Source organism: Amphiura filiformis, chromosome 20 (genome assembly GCF_039555335.1).
Source record: "Amphiura filiformis chromosome 20, Afil_fr2py, whole genome shotgun sequence".
Taxonomy (NCBI): Eukaryota; Metazoa; Echinodermata; class Ophiuroidea; order Amphilepidida; family Amphiuridae; genus Amphiura; species Amphiura filiformis.
This window is the reverse complement of record NC_092647.1, coordinates 38,025,301-38,047,753: the sequence shown is the minus strand read 5'-3', so window position 1 is coordinate 38,047,753 and position 22,453 is coordinate 38,025,301. Positions and strand designations below refer to the sequence as shown.

Sequence of the window (22,453 nt, the reverse complement as noted above, 5' to 3'; positions counted from 1 at the left end):
TTGGGGCCCATTTTTAGCTGTGAGAACATTTTTGGGCGTCCAGTGGCCCACCTTAGCCCCAAGCCTTTTCACCTTCTTTGGAGGACTTGTGCCAACACTTGGAAGAGCTGGGCCAATCATATGCACCATAGTGGTAATACTGGTCCGTGTCATTTTCAGGGCATAATTTAGTCGGTATCGCATCGCAGTTTGCTACTCAATCTAGGTCACTTGCGATTCATTATTTTCGATGCATCGCATATTTTGCGATGCAAAATTTTACCACTTACAAAACATGACATACTATAAACTCACCTTGTTGTCAATAAGAGCTAATAAATTGATATATGCATGCAACAAAATTAAGTTTGTGTTACTTATTTACCATGTTTTCTTGTTATTTGCCTTCAGGGGTCATAATTTTGGCAGTATTTTGCCTTGTATTTTGCCGTGTGTGCACACAGGATCGCTATGAAAACGGCCATCTTTGTTCTTGAATTTTGCCGATGTGTTTCTAGATATATTTTTTAGGAAAACTTTTTAAATATTCCTAAAATCGGGAGGGAATTAAATCTGCTACTCAAACTTGAGAAACTGCTATACAAGTAGAATTTTGCATAGCACTTTTGCTACGCAAAATCTGATCACTAAATTATGCCCTGGTCATTTTGCCCTCTTTATAGTCCAGTCTTTGACGATTATGGTTAGGGTAACATTAAAAGTAGGGTTAGAGAGAAGGATAGGATTTACACCTTTCATAACATCCGTTTATGTTTAACTACGCACAACTGAAAGAAAATGTTAAATTATTCACCACCAGCAGTATGGTTCTTAATGGGCCATTCCAGTTTCAATCCATACACCCTCTATGGAACACACAACCTTAATCTCCCACACAAGGAGTGTGAATGGGGCTACCTGAAAGAGCAACCCCATTTGAAATCCACACTCCCTGAGTGAAAAATTAAGGTCATGTCTTCCATAGGGGGTGTATGGATGTCAACTGCAATAGCCAATTACCCATCTCTTCATCAATTTTATTCTACGCTTTTAGCCCTACTATACCTGTTTTAAGAGTTGACTGTGGCTTGTGATCCACCCACACGGCATTACCGGTAGACTTGGATCTGCGATGCTTCAGTCTCACCGGTGGCTGTGATGGCTTGGGAGGCGGCGACTTGGAGCGGTTGAATGTGGAGTTGTTACTGTTAGTGCGTGTCTTCTTTGCTTTTGCTTGTTCTCGTGCGCATACAATCTCCTTGAGTTGTCTTAGCTTCTCATCCTTGACCCACATCTTGGTCTCAAGCTCCAGCTGGGTGGCACGCACTCTCTTCTCCTGTACAAGGAAAAATGTTAAATCAAGTTTCACTAGTTTTCCAATGAAGACAATTCATCCATGTTGTACTCCCCATTGCAAAAAAGAATACACAATTGGAACTGGGGAATGCTACCACGCCCAATCATAACCATGCAAAACATCAATTTCAAATACCGCACCCATTTGGAAAAAGGAATTCCACTTCAACCGAATGCTTAATATCAATGTATTCTGTTGCTCTCTCAGGATGGATCAAAATGTGAGTGTCGGTACAGGTCAATGGACCTACCTTCTTTGGCAAAGCCTATAATTGCTTATGAATAGACATGAAGTAAGCAGTGCCACATTCAGATTTGTTTGACTAGAAGTAAGAAACTGGTGACTTGTAGCTAATCATGTAACTGCATTTTTTGTATCTTTCATTCTAAAACACTTGACATATTATTTTTAAGTCATTTAAAAACTATATAGAACTGCGTATCTTCTGTAAACTCAACAAGCAAAAGCACGGAACACACAAAAGGGTCTACAGTAATGAAAGTATTTATAGTTTTAGATGCTACAAAAGTGATACTGTTGTAACTTACACATTCTCTCTGCCATTTGTCTTTCTGACTGGATGCGACACCTTTCAGTGCATTACGAAGCCTATCCTTCTCCTGTAATTCCCTCTGAATCTTCTGCCTCTTGGTTGCCAGCTACATAAATTACAAAGTAGATTAAAGCAAAGTACACATGTATTAGTAAATCAGCAGAAAGCAGTTATGTTGCTCCACACATCTTGAATGCCTGCCCATTTCAATTGGGGGAATTGGGTTCATATTCATGTTTCAAAAAGGTCCTAAAACCTACTTCTTTTCTGTATAACTTGAGTGATTCTTGCATTGTTTTCATGACATGCAGGCCTGACCTCTATTAGGTTAACAGGGCTTCTTTGATCGTTTGTTCCCTTTATAGCTTAGTTGTCTGTGTTTGAGTAAAATTGATAGACCACATGATAAGGTGACTGCTGTCTTAGTTCATCTTTTAAGCCCTGTTTGAGATGCTTGGTTCTCATCTCCAGTGCATGCGGTAGATGTCTTCATTTTAGATTCATATACTTGTAATCTTACCTCACTTTCCATTTCTCTCTTGTCATGCTCATACAGTTGCTGTTCTCTCATCATCATATCATTCTGTTGTTGGAGATGCTTGACTCTCTTCTCCAGTGCATCCGTTGACTTGTTCCTGGAGTTGAGTTTCATCTTGAGTTCGGCATTCTCCTGTTTCAGCTGCTCCATGTCACGTTCCATCTCCATTAGATGTGCTCGGAAAGTTCCCTCTGAAGATATATTGGATAAAAAGTTACTAAAGTTAACTGTAAACTATTTTATTTTGTAATTTCATTTCAGGAATTGGGAATTTTATTTGTGCATTTTGGTAAGTTTATATCATTACATGTAACAAAAATAGTATGGATTTGCAGAAATAGTTCCTGAAGCTATGCTAATCATTGGTTTATTGCAAAATAAGGAACTTGCAAAATTGCAAAAGCTTGCAAAATAGTATCTAAAAGCTGACAATGAGCGCTTTGTGCATTCTTAGATGAGCGAGGTCGTCAGGTTTGAACACTGTACAGCCGTCAGCCCCATTCAAGCATGGTCAGAAGGCAAAGGATATCCCAACCTATGGTTTAGTAATCTTTGAGCAACATACATATACTCACGTTTTCTAAGAAGTTCCTCTCTGAGGGTGTGTCTGCGTTTTTCTCTTTCCAACAAGAAAGCTGTGAGAGTGTGCAGAGTCGTGTCTTCTCTTGGATCACACAACTTTTAAAGGATTAAAACATAACACAAAGTATGCTAAGATTTCTTATTATAATAATGTTCTTCCCCTGTTTCAAAACATAATGGCAAACAGGATTTTTGAGATAAATAAAGCAGTTTCACAAACTGACTGATTTGATAAAGCTAAAAAACAATGACAGTAATCCCCCTAAGCTTTATAGCTATGAAAAAGAATTGTGTTATAGACATGTATATACATACATTTGATAAAATGTCTATTTTGTCGGGCCTATTGTTTGCAAAAAATTAACATCATCAATTCAGGGCTCATTTCCTATTCTTGTAAGTAAAGTTTCTATCACCTAAAATAATTTTAATTTCAACCTTGTAGGTCTACCAGTATGTGTTAAAAATTCTTATAAACCTAATGCTGTGATTTTGTGAAGCTACACAAATCAACCCTGCCAACTGACATATTACAAAGATTTCTTTGTAAGTGCTGGCCTTTCAGATATTGATTGGCTCAATAAATTGCCAACCGACCACATAAATTTCACTCGTGGGCAAGGCAACATTTTTTTGCCTTATGCATAGCAGCCAACAAAATTAAAGCTTGATTGTAAGTCTCAGGGCCCCTGATTTACTTAAATGTGCACATATGACCTACCTGTAGACATGGGAATGGTGGTCCCAGTGATATGATAGGTTTCAAGTCCTCCACACTACCACCTTCTTCTATCACCTTCTTGTACATCTGATTAGCTGCACAGAAAATTTCAAATTCAAATATTTTTAAACATATCGATTTATTTGGAATACTTTCCAATCCACAAGCACACTATTTATTTTATATATCTTTGTGATCACTACAAATGTGATGCAATCAAGCTAAATGAGTCTGATGTTGATCAAAATCAAAATACAGTTTTTAATTTCATTACACGAGCCATTCATTGTTACCTGCTATGTAAGTTATAACTTAGCTCATTATTTAGACTCGTTGCAAGTGCACGTGCAATCATGTGCTTTTGCTTTCACCCGGGCTAAATACATTTTTGTTATTATTGTACCGTAATACTTATGCCATGCCTGAACTGTTTTATATTATAATGGGATTTTACAACCCCTTTACACCTACTGTGTAGGTTTGGTTGTTATTTTCACCATCATTACTCATTGATTTATAATTGAAAGCTTAGCTCTTGTGATAATAAGTTTATACCTAACCCATGCACAAGGCATATATCTTGCTATTGTATTTATCATTATTCTAAAAATTTTGTTTATCATAATTATTTAATACTAACTTTTGTAAAGGGTGCCACAACAACACGCTCTGCGTTCAGTGGCATCCTCACTGTATTATATGATGTTTGTAAAAGCTTTTTTATATTGTAATTATTTAATGGATGGAATTTGATGAAATAAAACTGAACTGAACTGAACCGAGCATTATTTTGCAGAAAAGACCATCATCATTAGACTTACGATTCTAGAGATATGGCCATTTAGTGTTAACCAGAACAGTAAAATACAGAGTTGATTACTATTATTGGCTATAGAATATACATCAACATTATTGGCTTTATCTCAACATCAATACTCCTGACATCCGACTTATTTTGCTAAATCACATCATATATTGCCAAAGAGCAGATATATACCGATACACAATGTTACAAGTCGCATTTTTTTCGCAAATTATAAGCCAAAAAAACTTTAGTAATGTTATGATGTATATTCATACGTAACGGTAAACGTAAATAGAAAGCAAATTTATACTTCTACGCTACTCAAATTTGGTACACTCACCGGTTGACCCGGTGAAAGCACTCGTGAGTGTACCAAATTTGAGTAGCGTAAAGTATAAATTTGCTTTCTATTTAGTAATGTTGTTCAGCATTATACTAAAATTACAAAGATGTGGTGTCTAATGGTCTGTTAATTTCAATAATTCAGTATGTGAAACATGACAAAACTATGCCACACACAAGCTTACCTCTTCTCCTGCCTGGTGTAAGTCCCACATCATGCCTAACCGCCTGTGGTCTTGCCACCTGGACTTCTTGTGTTACCTCGGCAAACCTCATCACATGCTGTAACAATACAACAAACAATTATCATCAACACTGAATTCAATTCACAATGGGTCTGCATGGTTGGGGACTTATGCCAGTCAATCAGGGCTGTAAACTTTGTGATTCTTGCAACGATTCTCCTAAACTTACTTTGCAAGAATAAAACCATGCCCTTTCCACACACAGTGACTTAACTTGATTCTCGCTAGATGAGTTTGTGAGAATCAATTTTGATTCCTGCAAAATTCAACAAAATTAGCCCCTCCCTGAAGTCTTTGACAAAAACATGCACAAATTTCAAACAAATACAAAGCACTTATTTTGCACAATGCACAGTGATGTACCAGACTGGCATTTGCATCAAAAGTAAAAACTACATTTAGTGTCTGTTGATGACATAATTTAAATTTCCCTGGCAAAGAAAGAGTTTGGGAAATATCAAATAATCAATTGAGACAAAACCAAATAAAGTCACTTACCGTTGTTTCATCATAGTCCTCTACTTTTGGGTTGACGCACACCACCATGCGCACCTTGCCTTCTCCATCAAAGTAGTTCTTAAACAAGTGGGTCACCTTGGAATCTCTGTATGGCACAATCTATAATAAGGGATAGAAAAAGGCAACCAGGTTACACAGCTTGCCATTAAAATGTTCATGTTTACATTGCTATTTATCTGCTTCATTTTTGTGACTGTGACCAAACTAACAACAAAATCTGACATGAGCTGTAGCTATGAAGTTTGACAATTATCTACTTAATCTTTGTACCTTTACGCTGGCTGCCATGCCAGTGGCAATTTATCTAAACACATCACAATAAATAAGTCCCCCTGCTCAACATTTCGTCATAACATTGTAAGGTTTTGTTTTGTACCAATAAAAATAACTTTTGAAATAATTATATGACTGTTTACCATAAATGTTGTGTGAAAATGAAAGATGTCCATGACATCATGGCTGAATGAGCCTAAATTGAAGGCAAAAACTGCCCTTTTCAAAGTCAGTAGGCCTTTTATGCTTGTCACAAAAGTTGATTCATGGCTAATGTTACTAATGGAAAACCCATGTGGTTGAGCGCAGTTTCAAATCCACACCAAGTGAACATTTATTCTTAATGTGTATCAATTCATGATCACTCAGCCATGCAAATCCCCTTCTTGGTTCAGAGCTCAGCACAATGAGTTGTAAGATGGCCAGTCCCATTCCTTGTCCCAATACACCTTGCAATTAGCAAGGTAATAATATTTATTTTTTTTTTCTGCTTTTGTATGCTTGCTTGCCTGGATAAGCAATAAATCAAATCATTCAAATCAAATCAATATAATACATTGTAACCTATCAACTTACCTTATTTGTTCCCATCGTCTGGTTTTCTCTTAATACCTCTATACATGTTCTAAGTGTCATCAATGATGCATTGATGTTGCCTGCTTCTCTGAGTCTGTCCCCAGAGCTCTGTGTTCTTGACGTCCTCTCACTGCCTGCCAAGTCAACTAGTGACAACTGACTCACACAGATCTTATCCTTGTCCTGGTGGATTCAAGTCAACAAATAAACGAGTCATTATAAACAGTTACGACAGGTTGTTTTTTGGATGTCAAAGCAGGGTTCCCGCTACACCAAGTTTTGGGGTCTTTGAGCATGGTAAAATCATGATCGACCTCTTATTTTTCAAAGTTTGATATAAATTGGATCGATTGAGCCCATATTTATTGGTCGAGCTATGAGTTTTAAAATATTGGACGAGACGTAGTTGAGTCCAATATTTTAAAACTCATAGTGAGACCAATCAATATTGGGCGTAAAGCATCCAATTTTATCATTATTATTATGTTTTGGATCCAATATTTTCACACACATAATAATGAAAAATATTGGGCCCACCTGGATCCCATCATTTGAGACTAAAACGTGATAACTGTGTCACAATGTGTCCAAAATTGTTTGGAACCCCTTAGTTTTCAAATTTTCAGATTATGGCGTTCAACTGGACCCCATAATATTTGGACCTCACGGGAACCCTGCGTTAAAGGAATATTAATAAACCTTTACTGTAGTTGATCGGGCTAAGCAGATGGATATCAGAGAGTTTTACAAAGAGTTTGCGCATTGGACAGCCATAGAAAGGTTTACGAAGATGAGCATGGTGAGAGAGAGAGACTTTGAAAGACAGAACACTTACCTGCAAGACTTCTTCTCCAATAGGATCCAATGGTGCCTGCACCAATCTAATATTAAATACACTGTGACTACGACTAGATTCTGTGTTCAATTGGGTGTGTGCTACTCGCCTTCTCCTCTGACCTGAATACAAAACAATAACATGCAATACCGTTTGATTTGCTACGAAAAAATTATATAAAACCAACTTAACCAAGCCCATTTACTGGCGATTACTCGCTTTGGCCAATTTTACTCCCAGCTGCCAAGACCCACTCCAATGAAACCACAATTGATAAACCAAATGATAGAAAATAATTTTATAATGGAACCTGTTGGCACACTTTAACTTTCCACACCATGTTGACAGCAGGTTATAATTGGAGGATTAGTGGTTTAGATTTACTTGTTTGAAACTGGACAATAAAGGCTAGAATATATGTAATTTTAAGTCAGATCTCTTTGAATCTAATCTCTTTGTTTACATCATTACCTTTTAGAAACACTGCATAAGCCTCTTCTGTATTCTTAACCTCCACCTCAGTACAACTATTTACATACATGTTACGGTCACTATCCTCACGCAGGTTTCTGGATTGAAGAGACCTGTGACAAAGACAAACAAACATTAATCAAATTTGCTTTTTATTTTTGACTTGCTATATAAACAAGCATAAAGCATGGCTAACAGTGAATTATTTTCAAGTTTTCAGTTTTATTCAAGTGCATGCAAATATAATTGAGAAACATGGTTAGTGATAACAATAACAGTATTATGCTGAACAAGCAAGCAATAAGCAAGGTATAAGCAAAACAGGCTCACCCCAGTTGAAATCTATACAAGAGCAACCACTATGGAAGACATGACATTCATCTTCCACAAGGGGGTATAGATTTCAAATGGAGTCACCTCCATCCAGATAACTCCATATGAAATTCACACTCTTTATGTGGGAGATTAATGTCATGTCTTCCATAAGGGGTGTATGGATTTCAACTGGAATAACCAAATATTGTCCGCAAGTAAACAGTAGTTTTTAAAATGGCAGACAAAAAATAATGAAGTTTTAAAAAGACATTTCATTAAAAAATAACATCGTTTGGCAAGAAAAACCTCATAGATGTGTCTTTGGCCCCTCAACATATTTAAAGCAAGACTGCCCACAAGTTACATAGGAGGTTGTGCTTTATAAGACAAAGACAAGACAAGGTTTTTCCTGCCCAACGACGATAAGCAGCAAGTCTATTGTATACAGCAAGATAAGCATTGCAAAAGTTAACCTAACTTATGATTGATCACACATCTGTGTAAAATGGCCCCTGATTTTGTTATATTTTATATAATTACGTTCATGGGCAGGAAAAATCTCCTATGTGTCTTATGCCCCAGAACATGTTTAAAGCAAAACCTCCTATGTAACCTATTTGCAGTTTTGTTTTAAACATGTTCAAGGGCCAAAGACACATGAGGTTTTTCCTGCCATTGAACCTCTGATTGAGACTGCGAATGTGCCACTTGTTATCATGGCAATAGAGGCCGTCAGCCTTTCGCCATCTTGTGGGTACAAATGATCTGTGTGTTCATGCGTCGGACACTACGCGCAGGGCGCAGCTTGCCACGCAGCTGTTATCACGCCTCAACGCGATGATTTTGCTGCTCACGCATGGAGATCGAACGACCATTACAGCGTGTACCCACAAGATGGCGGCATATGACGTCACGCTGACGGCCTCTATAGCTTCTAGATGTGGACAAAAAGTTCAGGTGACAGGCTGTCTGTATGCATAACAAAGCTAAGCAAGCAATGCAGAATTATTCATGTGCACCGACGAGCTTGTAAAATGCAAGTCAATTTGGTGTATATACAGATTACTACAAAACTATGACACAATCAAATCTATGGATTTGGAAGGCTGGTATAAAATCTATATATAGATACGTTTTTTCAGGGAGATGGTGTAATTGACAAAACTTCTGGCAAAGATTTGGCCTTTTGCGGGACAAATATCAGCAGGGTGTATGTCAAGCTGTGGTCCAAATATGTGATTGAGAACCAAGTGGGTAATTGGTCAAACATTTCCCTGAATGCATAGACCCATGCAGTCTGCCAGTCTCACCCAGTACATAACAGCTGACAGTATTTTAAAACATGGCATTATTACTGAAGGTACTATCAAGTCTTGAACCCCGTAACCCAAGGATTTGATTGTGCAGTTTTGAGCCAGATAATATTATAATACATGTGTGATACCCTTGGCATAAGATCCTTTCCCTAACCCTACACTAATATCTCTACCCCTACAAATGCTAAGGGTATCCACCAATTACACCAAACCATGTAACAATGTACGGAACATTGCATCCTGGTAGTAAAGGTGCGATACACTTAGCATATGATCCTAACCCTAACCCTAAACTATTAACGCTACCCCTAAAAATGCTAAGGGTATCCAACATATTACGTTGAACCATGCATGTGACAACGTACGGGACATCGCAATCCAGTTTTCCTGGTGTTTGCCATGGCCTGTTGGTGATGATCACGATGGAATGAAAAAGTAAAGAAAATAAAAGCATTTTATTAATTATTTCATTTTAAACTGAATTCATTATATTTATTGTTCAGACTTAAGCATTAGGATATTGCTAATCAAACGCTAGATATAGTACAATTGGTTTCCTCATGGCAGGTGCATTGACTCAAAGAATTGGTGTGTCTACATGACCGATTAAAGGCAGTTCACCCTGTACACGTACAAAGTAACTGCGAGAAAGTGCTGACATTACTGCCTTGATCATGGGGATGCCAAATGGACTAATTAATGTAGATATTGTTATGTTTAGATTCTAGCACGTCTTCTGACACCTTGCCGGGTTCATCACATAGTGGCGTATCGTAAAGAAAACTGTAAAGTGCATATCGGAGAGAAACAAGTTTGAAAAAATGACTTTGACTTTGTAACAAGCTTGTGTTGTTGTTGCACTAATTTCAAATTCATTGTGAAAACTGTTCCTAAGTGTTCATAGCACCTTATTGTACCATATTTACTTCATATTTTAGCTTTTAAATGTGCAAAAAAAGGATTCCAAAGTTATGTGAAACAGAAAAATGCCATAAACATTATGGTGCATCATTTAGTGGCGTATCCACTATACGCCACTTTGTGATACGCTTTTTACGAAAAAGGTGCATCACATAGTGGCGTATCTTGATCAGAAGAGAACGATATTTAAAAGCTATAACAAAAATGACCAAAAATCACAATACATCGCTATATGATGAACCCGACAAATTATTCCTATAGATAAACCTTGTTTTATGAATCAAAATTTTAAAACACTACACTAACCAGGCAAAATGAAACATGCAAGATTAGATAAAATGACCTTTAACCTCTCTATCTACTCTCCATTCAGATTGAAGTAGAAAGCACACCATATCACCAGGGATGTAGCTACAGCGGGTGGCAGCACCCGGCACTCAAATTTAGAGCCCACCACTGATAAACAATTTAGCTCTAGCACCCAGCACTTAAGTGTCAGAAATTACAAAATCACAAAGAATTTGGCCAAATTTACGCAATTTTCAATAAAATTGTAATTTCACAAAAAAATCTCTCAATTACTACCCGGCACTAAAATTCTATAGCTACAACCCTGCATATCACCCTGCTTGTGAGGTAAAAAAATATTTCACCTATAACCGTACGCAGGGTGGAGTTGCTTTATACTTCAATTTATGAGTGTATTTCACTAGAACATTTATGATGCATCTTAAGTTCTCTAACGACTGATGATTGTTAAAATTATAAATCCTATGGAAGAAATAAGGCAGCTTTGGAAAGTTATGATGCATCATACATGTTGGTGAAAAGCACCCCAGATGGTATTAGCTATTTTCTTTGAGCTTCAAGCGTGACGTATTATTCATCTTAGTACAACTAGACTTAACATTTAAAAGCACACAACAGAGAATATTCCCCGTTAATAATTTCCCCCTTCAAACTATAACTAGTTAACTTTTACAACATGGATTTGAATACAAGTGTACAATTCAACCTTCTTTCAATAGTTGTGCTCAGATATTTACTTATATTGGTAAAAAAGCATCAACAACTATTTACTTCAAAAATGGAATCCATAGTTTATTGGAAGTTAGCTGAAATTTGTTTTGTTTGGCAATTAGAAATTTAATATAAAGGCGTGTGACCAGATTGTGGTTGGATTGTAACCCAAGGTGATTTCTACCTCACACTGAGGCCCATCATCCAAACATCTTTATTCCAAGTTTGGAATTATTAAATTGCTCCAGCCATTTGGATTCCAGAAACAAAAATGTGTATCCTAGTGGTCCATAGAACAGTATTATTATGACTACCGGGATGGAAATCATCAACTACAGGGACTGCCTTTTGAGGAGAGCAATCACTCTCTACTGCTCTCCTTAAATCTGATATAGGAGAATGATTTTTAGGTCTCCTTAGTTGACCATTCTCTCCTTACATTTTATTGTTAATGTTCTAATCAGCTCTTCTTGAAGGCTCTAGAAGAGCTATTTAATGCTCTCCTGCAAATTCCAAAAGACAGTCCCTGCAACTACAATATTTTTGTTCATACTGCATAAACAAAACATTATCCAGGTTTCACAGGGGATAAATGAGAAAAATAAGAGCTTTCACTTAATTCCAAAATCTGCATTTTATTGGGGTAAAGGGGGCCAGGTAAAGGGTATCAATCTGGTCAAGCACCTTAACCATTCTATTTCTACTAATGAAAACTACACAACCACAACACTACAAACCAACCTGTTACACCAACTTACTTTGGATTGATAGGATCTGGTGGAGTTTCCTCAAGCAGGTCATAAATGAAGTTATTATATATCTCTATGTAGGAGACAAACACCGCATAGTTGGTGTCTTCATCTATATTGCTCACACGGGTGTTGTCTGGTACACGCACACGGTTCGCAAGCTCGTCTAAATCGGCAAGTTTCCTGGTGGTAGGAAACAAAATTCAAACTTTTATTGGGGGGACTACATAAGAACCATGCACTTGCCAAAAATAAAACCTTGTTTGGAGATGACTGTAAGTAGACTTGTTAAGAGGTTGAACGCTGCATTTTTTAGTACAAAGGTCCCACTTGGCATGGATGTTCCTTGAGGCAAGAGAAAAAGATTCATCCAAAGAGACACTCTGTCTCTATGCATAAAACCCCTAATTAGCATAAATTATGCTAATTAGCACCCAAAATATGGTATTTTCTAATTTTTAGCCCATTTCACTTAAAAGCAGGTGAAAACAGTTGAATTTGGATTAATTTAGGATAAGGAATTAATTTTGGGGGTTGTTTTGGGAATATGTGTCCATTCTGACCCCCAAATCCAAGATGGCGCTGGCATTCCATCTTTAAAATATACGCTTTTACAACTTTTGAATCATACTGGCTACCAACTTGTGTGATATATCAATTTATACTAATTTGGGGCTGTAGAGCTCATTTCCGGCATTAATTTGATTAAAGGAGTTAATTTAAAGGTGTATTTATTTGCTATACAGGGTGAGTCAGAAAAAAAATCTGCTCTCAATCATTCCTGATTTTGTACTTTCAAAACATGCGTGGTAAATGACACACTGGTTTATGGTATTACATTAAACAGATTGAACTAGTACCATATCAGTATGACTTTGGGGTCATGGTAGGAGCATCCGAACCTTTTGTTTACTTGTTATTCCAACTCCCGCTAGGGAAATTGTCGCCGTATTCAATTAAGATATCACATCTATGCTGATGACTGCCAGATTTACGCATCTTTTGATCCTCGCATTCCTAAAGATATGGAAAACACTCTCATCAATATAACAAACTGTATCGCTGAAATCAGGAGATGGCTGTCAGCAAATTACCTTAAACTCAATGACTCAAAATCCGAAGTTTTTCATCACTGGATCTAACTACAACTTAAAACTTGTTGATACTAAAAACACCGAACTTGTCATTGGTGGCTCAAGTATCAAGCTCTCCCCTGTCATCCGGAATCTTGGCTGTTTTCTTGACGTAAACTTATCCCTCACGGCTCACGTCACCAATCTTCGCAAGACAATCCTGTTTCACATCAAAAATCTCTGGCACATACGTAGATTCATTGACAAAGAAACATGTCACCATGCAGTTCGTGCTCTAGTTATTTCCAGGCTGGACTATTGTAATGCTGTCTTCACTTTACTATCTGCCAGGGACAAGGATCGCTTTACAGCGACTGCAAAATAGTGCTGCACGCCTTGTGTTTGCGGTTGACGTCGAGTCAAAGCTAAACCACTTATTCATAAACTGCACTGGCTGCCTGTTGAGCAGAGAATTCTGTTCAAAGTCCTTTTGTATGTATACAAGGCATTTAACAACTTAGCTCCTAAGTACATCGCTGAACAATTTACTGTTTATGTTCCATCCCGGCCCTTCGATCAGCCATGGACACAAATCGGCTTGTGATACCAATGTCTGAATTGGTCACTGTTGGTGATCGAAGTTTCAAGGTTGTCGCTGCAAATGCCTGGAACTCTTTGCCGAGACAACTGCGGACTGCTGGATCTACAGAAATTTTCAAGGAAATCTTAAGACTTTTCTATTTTAAGAACTTTGTATTTCATTTATTTGTTGTAAACGCTATGGTACCTTGTGAATAGCGTCCTAAATACCTGTTTGTTGTTGTTGTTGTTCACGCGGCCCTGGATAACCAACCAATCCTGCCGCCACCAAGGGCAACTTATCATCTAGAAGCTTTCCATCATGCCCAGAATCGCCAAAGGAAGTCCAAGCAGACCTTTTCTAAGGCCTGCTTTGACAGTTACATCACTGAATGTCGAAGGATTCTCTACCGCCAAGCAAAATATCATCAGCGGATTGTGCAACAATCTCCACTGTGATGTCCTGTGCCTACAGGAAACCCATAGAGGAGCTACTAACCACCGCACAACCATACCAGGTATGGTCCTTGCCGTTGATAGACCACATCGTCAATACGGGAGTGCGATATTTGTGAATGAAGTTATTGTGATTGAAGCCACTATGATGTCTGATGACAACAACATTGAAGTCCTCACTGTTGAGCTCAGTAATGTAACAATAACATCAGTCTACAAGCCACCAGCAGAAGACTTCACGCTCCCTCTCTTCACTTCTAGCACTGACACCAAGCCATGTATCTTCATCGGCGATTTCAACAGCCACAGCACTCAATGGGATTACAAAGAAACCAACAACGATGGAGCTGCAGTTGAGGAATGGATAGACAAACACCAGCTGAGCCTTATTCATTATTCCAAACTTGCTCCTTCGTTCCATATTACCCGTTGGAAGAGAAGATACAACCCTGATCTAGCTATTGTCACTAACAACATCTCTGACATGTGTAAGAAGATTGTATTGGATCCAGTTCCCCAAACACAACACCGGCCAATTGATATCCACGTTAACACCGTAATCTCACCAAACATAGTGCCTTTTCAGCGACGCTTCAATTACAAGAAAGCAGACTGGAACGGATTCACAAAAGAGCTAGACCAGAAGGTGAAGAGAATTACTCCAACTCCAGACAACTATGACACCTTTGCCCAACTAGTTTCCAAGACTGCTCGTAGACATATACCAAGAGGCTGCAGGGTGGAATACATACCAGGCCTTTCCAAGGAATGTGCAGAAGAATACCAAGAGTATGTAACCGTGTTTGAAGCTGACCCTTTCGCCGAGGAAACAACAGCAAAGAGTGCGGCAGTTATGGAATCCACCTCCAAAGAGCGTAATAAGACCTGGCATGCCCTCATAGAGTCAGCAGACATGACCCGCAACAGCAAGAAGGCATGGTCCACCATCCGAAAAATTCATGGTGACCCTATAACAGCCCCACTGCAGCCCAAAGTCACACCCAACCAGGTTGCCCACCAACTGCTCCTGAATGGAAGAAGTGGCAAGAAACATAAGACCAAATTAGACCGCAAGAAATACAGCGGAGACCCCGGCTTCACCAAGCCCTTTACTATGCACGAGCTGGAAGCAGGAATCGCCAAACTCCAACCAGGGAAAGCAATTGGCCTTGACAACATCGCAACTGAGCAGCTGAAGAACTTTGGTCCAGAGGCAAAGAAATGGCTCTTACAGCTCTACAACACCTGTCGTCGCAGCCACAGACTCCCTAAGATCTGGAAGAAGTCTCACATCATCGGTCTGCTGAAGCCAGGAAAGATCCATCCATCCCAAAGAGTTATCGACCAATATCGCTTCTCAGCCATACCTTCAAGCTATTCGAACGCCTCCTGCTCAACAGACTGGCACCCGTGGTAGACGAGCAACTCATCCCAGAACAAATCAACAACAAGCCAAGTTCTCAACCTTACCCAGCACATTGAGGATGGATTTGAGGATGGATTGGTAACCGGAGTTGTTTTCGCCGACCTCTCAGCAGCTTACGATACCGTCAATCATAAATGTCTCCTCAGCAAAATCCTGGATCTAACCAAAGATATCCACCTGACGGAGCTCATCGAATGCATGCTTGACAACAGGATGTTCTTTGTTCAGCTTGGAGACAAGAAGAGCCGGTGGCGAAGACCCAGGAACGGACTACCCCAAGGCAGTGTTCTCGCACCTCACCTGTTCTATATATACACCAATGATCAACCGAGAAGTGAAGACACCCAACGCTTCATATATGCAGACGATCTTGGCATCAGTGCACAACACACCGACTTCACTGATGTGGAACAGAGACTCTCCAAAGCCCTGGATGAGCTCACGCCATACTATGAGGAAAACTACTTCCATGCCAACCCATCCAAGACACAGGTGTGTGCTTTCCACCTCCGCAACCGTGAAGCTAAACGTCAACTGAAGGTGACCTGGTCTGGAACCACACTAGAGCACTGTGAAACACCCGTATATCTGAGAGTCACTCTCGACCGTACACTCTCATACAAGAGCCACATTGAGAAGACAAGGAGCAAAGTTTGTTCACGAAACAAAATTTTGAACAAGCTCACTGGATCCAGATGAGGAGCCCGGTCAGACACTCTCAGATCAGCAGCCTTGGCTTTATGCTACTCTAGTGGTGAATATGTCCAGTGTGGGGAAGATCAACTCATGCCAAGAAGGTGAACCCAGCACTCAACCCATGCTGTCGACTTATCACTGGATGCCTCCGATCAACACCAACGGAGAGTCTCTACACCTTAGCTGCTATAGCCCCTCCAGATGTACGCAGACAAGTGACCAGCATGCAAGAGCGTGAGCGTCAGACCACTGATATGAACACCCCATGTTCAACCAGACTGCTGCACCCAAACGCCTTAGATCCAGAGGAAGCTTCCTAAGCAAAGTTCATCCTCTTGGGACAGTCTCCAAGGAAGCGGAAAGACTCACCCTGTGGAAAGAGAGATCTCCCAATTCACCAGCTATGGGACTACAACCCAGTGAGCAGCTACCACCTGGAGCTGATTCCACATGGCCTGAGTGGCGGTGTCTCAACAGACTAAGATCAGGGGTTGGAAGGTGCAAGGTCGCTTTGCAGAAATGGGGATACCTACCAGAAGGACAAAACACTACCTGTGAGTGTGGAACGGTTCCACAGACTATGGAACACCTGTTGGTCTGTCCACAGATGGGGCAACATTGCACACAGAGGACCTAGCTGAATTCAACGATTCTGCTCTGTCACTGCGTCAGCTATTGGCTCAAGGCGCATTTGACCCTGCGCGCTTGGACACGTTAAGAAGAAGTATGACTGCACAGTCCAATAAAAAGTAACTATTTCAGGTTCAAAGGTCCACTTTTAGGAACTGAACATGACTGCGTGTGTAGCAGATTAACCGCCATTTTGGATTGTCAAAATGGCCGCCATATTGGTATTTAAAAAATGGTAAACATTGGTTTTCATTACAAGTGAATCCTAGACTTCAAAAAAGCAAAATATAGAAAATCCCCACAATTGCCAACGACCAAAATGTTGGTGACGCACTGAACCAAACTATATATTCAAATATAAGTTTGATGTTCAACCATCTACAATAGGCCTATTGTCAAAGACTGGTACATTGGAATTTACATTTAAAAAACCACTGTGCCCTTTTCAAATGACTTCCTCTCTTATAAACAGTGCCAGAAATGAGTTTCCCACCCCCATGTTAGTATTAATTGATATGCCACACAAGTCTGTAGCTCGATTGGTTCAAAAGTTGTAAAAACGCATATTTTAAAGATGGCAGCCAGCGGCCATCTTGGATTTGGGGGTCAGAATGGACACTTATTCCCAAAATTATCCCTAAAATTAATTCTTTATCCTAAATTAATCCAAATTCAACTGTTTACATATGTTTTAAAGTGAAATGGGCTAAAAGTTAGAAAATACCATATTTTGGGTGCTAATTAGCATACTTTATGCAAATTAGGGGGTTTTATGCATAGATACAGAGTGTCTCTTTGGATGAATCTTTTCCTTTTGCCCCAAGGAACATTCATGCCAAGTGGGACCTTTGTACTAAAAAAATGCAGCGTTACCCCATTTTCACCCCTTAACAAGTCTACTATAAAGGCTTCATATCTGGTCAAAGTTGACCTGACTGAGTTCAACTGTAGTAATTCAGTGGCCTGATGGATTTCTAAAATATTAAAAAAATGCATCAAAATTATTTGCACAAATAGTGACTGATTACATTACAACAGGTGTTCTTAACTAACGGCCCACACACCAAATCTAGCCCGCTAACCCCTGATACTTGGCCCTTCAACCAACTCTAAAATGTCACAGCAATGTAAGAAACTGAGGTATATTGGGCCCTCAAGCATATAGGCCCTACATGTACATTTGGAATATGTTTGGCCTCTGTGACACTCCAACATATAAAGTTCATTGCAAGTACAATATGACCATTATAACTGTGTTACCTTCTTGGTGTTCCAGGAGTGCGTGGGGTGCTCGGTGTTCTACAGGTTACAGATGGTAACAATTCCCTTTTCTGTCTCTCCAACATAGCGTCTGCTTCTGTCTGCACATCAAATCCATTGTTTTTGTCTGGCTTAAACACCTGCAATTTGATTGGGTAAAGAATAGAGATTGTGAATCAAAATGAGTCGTCATCAGAAAGTCATCAATGTGTCATGGGATTGTTTATGGCGTATCCTGATAAAACTACTCGAAATTAGCTTAGCACAGAAATCTTTTTTCAAGGACTCAAGGAGCTATATTCCGTAAGCTGCTTTTAATTCCTCAATGGAGTCTTTACACTACTCCCTATTCCAGAAAAATACAGCACTAATTTTTTTAATTGAAAAATATTACCTTGTTTTGCCAAATGAAACGGCCGCAGCTAAATCATAATCCTTTATTTACATAATTTCTGGCTCACAAATTGACCACCTGCTACAAAATCTCATTCAGAATAAGTTGACTTACATATTTTCTGGCTTGCAATTCTCCCAGACTATTAAAGAGAACATCCAGACACCTAGGTAGTATACCGCCATCTGTTGGCGACCCTGTCATTGTGTACGTCTTGCCAGAACCGGTGATACCATACATGAATAATAATGCTGAAATAAAGAAAGTGATAATTATGAAGAAGTACTGTTCACATGACTGACATGGTACTATTCAAGTGGCAACACTGATAATCACTGTTTAGTGATGGGCGGATGCAGTGAGTGCTGGGCTGCAGCACCACTCAACATAGCTACAACCCTAGCAACAAGTATATTATTTTTCACCCTGTGCAGCAGTGACATCAGTGCATATTTCATCGGGCACAGCTTCAAATCGCTAGTATATGCTCAAGGCACTGACATACAGAAGCACACACTTAAAAGACGCCACATAGAAGTGTTTGCAAAATGACTGCCTTGTGTTGCACTACGAAAATTGCCTGAAAAAGGACACAAATTTGTCCTTAAAAACAGACTGAAAATGAATCAAAATGCGTAACATTTGACCAAAAATGCCGGAATTCAGCCAAAAGCCTGAAAATTCCCATGCCTGCAGTTGAAATCCATATACCCCTATGGAAGACATGATCTTAATCTTCCACACAGAGGGTGTAGATTTCAAATGTAGTCACCAATTCAGGTAAGCTCATTTGAAATTCACACTCCTTATGTGGAAGATTAAGGTCATGTCTTCCATGGGGGTGTATGGTTTTCAACTGGGATAGCCCATTGTTTGTTGCAAGTTAACTTACCTAAAGCCAAGCCCTACATTTTATTTCACTCAACTTACCATTTTTGCCATGCAGTAAATCATCTACCAGAGGCAGGGACACATGATCAAACAACGCCTTCTGAGATACATTTTCTGGAAACACAAACTTGAAACTGTGATGTGTCTGCAATAAATAAATTCAATGATGTTATTTTTATTTTGAAATGCTGGAAACAAAACTCACATTTGCAGGAAATAATTAGTAACTATGAAGTGAATTCCTAAACTTCCCCAGAAAAGTGTGTAGCTCGCCTGCCAACAACCTTATTCCCTGACAGCTCTCCTGAACACCCTCCTCAGGGGAGCAGCAGTTTGTTAGTAATTCTCATAACATGGTGTGGCGCACACCAAACAGGTTAAGACGGCAAGAACTTTATTCTGTCGGTCCAGCTTCTAGTCTTGGGCCCAAGCTTCACGTGGCTCACGGTTTGTAATGAACGACAGAAACCGGCTGTGAAGGAGACTAGTCACTCCAGACTGGAGTGGTGATCGTCAATTTCGGAAAACAACACTCGACCATGGACTTTAATTGTCGGTTTGTCATTATATAAAACGATAAATCAAGTAAATAACTTCCACTCTGAAAACTTAGAAACTTGTTTGATTCCACTGACTATTTGAAAAAATCGAACCAAGGACTTGTTTTCACTCAAATTTGAGTCGCATCATCAACCGGAAGTGACGTGGCACGGACCAACAGAATATATGTACTCTTTTAATATTGTGTACCTCCAGATTCTCTATACCCCAGCAAACATTGATATTACATGGACTATAAGGTGAGACAATCAAACCTTACACTCAAATATTGACACAAATAAAGCTGACACACAAAGAAATGGCATGAATTCTTAATTCTATTTATCCCAGGGCTTGATATAAGGGGTTTCATTTCTGACACATGTCCAATTGTCCATGAATTATTCCCGGGAGGGGGATAGCTCGACAGGGCCCAAAACTTAGTTTTTCATTAAATTGTCATTTTTGGCTTTTATAATTAAAACACCACAAGAAATATGAATGCGATTTTTGCAGGGAGCAGTTTTTATGTCGGTTTGTGGGTTAAATCATCAATTTTTCTCTTGGACTTACACCATTAAAACACAAAAAGCTACTGCAGTAAACAAACTCCTTACCTCTTTGATGTTTCCATGTCTATACTGGTGTGATCCCTGCAATGAGAAAATAACTTGTAACATTAATTTATATCGACTTTATATCCAGTCCATGCCAGAAAATAATATTATCATTTTATGTTCATGAGTAAATTATGGCATTTTATTGGTTTTATTTATAATTGAAAATGACAAAGCCTACTTCACTGGCAAGTTAAGGTGTAATAAAACAAATTCTACATGGTTTATATATCGGCAAAAGTATGGTTCTCTCTCCGGGTTCGGCGACATAGGCTCATAGCCAGTATCTTGGGAAAAATAGTCTGCCCTGCCCCTATATTTCCCATATATACATTGTATCTAACCATATACTATACCTCTGGTGGTTTGAGCTGTATGGTGGTACCGTTGATAGGTGTGACACACACGCTAGCATCGTCATCGCCTAGAGGTCTAAGACGACAATATACCTGTATCAAAAAATCAGAATTTTGTTAAAATAGTCCGGTATGTTTTGACTAGCAAACCTTGCAGAGCTGTCAGACCCTATAGTTTTTGTCCAATATTGCTGTGTGAATAATAATACTGAATAAAAGCATCAAGTTTTTGTAGAAAAAAATCCTTGTATGGAAATCTATGATTGCTGAAGAAAGCAACCACTGACTCGAATCAGATTAAATGTAGTATGGAAGTCAATTTGATGACTTCCGAAACAAATGTGCTTTCATTAGGAGACTGATCCCTCCCTAAAATCAAAGAAATGCTAAAAATTCCAACCCAAAAGATCCAACTTTGGTAGTTTTTAGAGACGTAATCACCGACTCTTTGGCCCCCTCCACCCTAATTAGGATGGTTTTGGTGTCATCAATGGTTTGATAAATGAATCATCCCACACCAACTGACCAAGCGGTGTACACCATGGATCTTTTTCTTAGTTTGGGTATGTACCTCTAACTTTGTTTCCTTTTCGCACAGCGTCAATTTGAAAATTTTAGGGTTCGGCATGGAAAGTGTGTCGTCACGCGAATGTCCAACATTTCTCCCAAAGTGGCGGGGCCGCAGGGCTGGAAAAAGTGCACAATTTCCCAGGAATATAGTTGAGATTTCCCACTATTTCTTATGTATTTCTTTATTTAGAACTTGAAAATTTCCCTCCAAATCACAAAATTTCCTGGGAACCAGGTTCCTGAGTTCCCTGTTTTTTCCAGGCCTACAAAGTACACAGGTCCTAGAAGAACATTGGAGTGCTCTACTCCGGGTTTTTTATGTTTGTTTTTTTTCATGTAGATTTCAAATTTGTTGTGTTCCTTTAGAACCTACAGGTAAATTAATTATTTCCTGGGCAAGCTCGAAAACTCGGAATGCTAGTGGCTCCGCGATAAACACACGCACATAGCGCGGTACAGCAGAAAGTATGCATGCGTCTTACATTCCTCACACGCTCAGTAGGGGAGATTGGGGTTAGTTGAAACATTTTTCACAAAATCGTCTTTTTAACGCAAACCGATTACTTTCAAGAAACACTAACCATATCAGTATAAACATATACATACATGCTACAAATATAGCCTTAAACTTTATTGGACCTGCTTATGATTATTCATATAATCCAATTTGAAAATTTGAAAAAAAGTGTTTCAACTAACCCCACCCCTGGGGTAAGTTGAAACATAGGATGGGGTTAGTTGAAACATGGCTTGTAAAAATTTCAAAATAATTATTATTGTGTTGTTAGGGTTATACTTCCCCTTGAAGGCACCCTTTAACATACAATCAGTGTGAAAAAATGAATAAA

The 22,453-nt window shown here is 39.1% G+C and overlaps 1 protein-coding gene across 1 annotated transcript in view; it reads right to left on the bottom strand.

Annotated features, from left to right (window-relative positions):
- Positions 1-22,453, bottom strand: part of LOC140142822 (kinesin-like protein KIF23) — a 37,056-nt gene that overhangs the window by 4,852 nt on the left and 9,751 nt on the right. Inside the window, exons 3-18 of the mRNA XM_072164830.1 lie at positions 21,036-21,128; positions 20,680-20,715; positions 19,562-19,667; positions 18,746-18,882; positions 18,238-18,377; positions 12,127-12,300; positions 7,797-7,909; positions 7,326-7,447; positions 6,491-6,673; positions 5,621-5,740; positions 5,063-5,159; positions 3,731-3,825; positions 3,003-3,105; positions 2,410-2,618; positions 1,885-1,995; positions 1,045-1,315 (exon numbers count right to left, since the gene is read on the bottom strand). Of these exons, the coding sequence (XP_072020931.1) occupies positions 1,045-1,315; positions 1,885-1,995; positions 2,410-2,618; positions 3,003-3,105; positions 3,731-3,825; positions 5,063-5,159; positions 5,621-5,740; positions 6,491-6,673; positions 7,326-7,447; positions 7,797-7,909; positions 12,127-12,300; positions 18,238-18,377; positions 18,746-18,882; positions 19,562-19,667; positions 20,680-20,715; positions 21,036-21,128 (2,110 nt within the window). The remainder of the gene's footprint in view (positions 1-1,044; positions 1,316-1,884; positions 1,996-2,409; positions 2,619-3,002; positions 3,106-3,730; positions 3,826-5,062; positions 5,160-5,620; positions 5,741-6,490; positions 6,674-7,325; positions 7,448-7,796; positions 7,910-12,126; positions 12,301-18,237; positions 18,378-18,745; positions 18,883-19,561; positions 19,668-20,679; positions 20,716-21,035; positions 21,129-22,453) is intronic.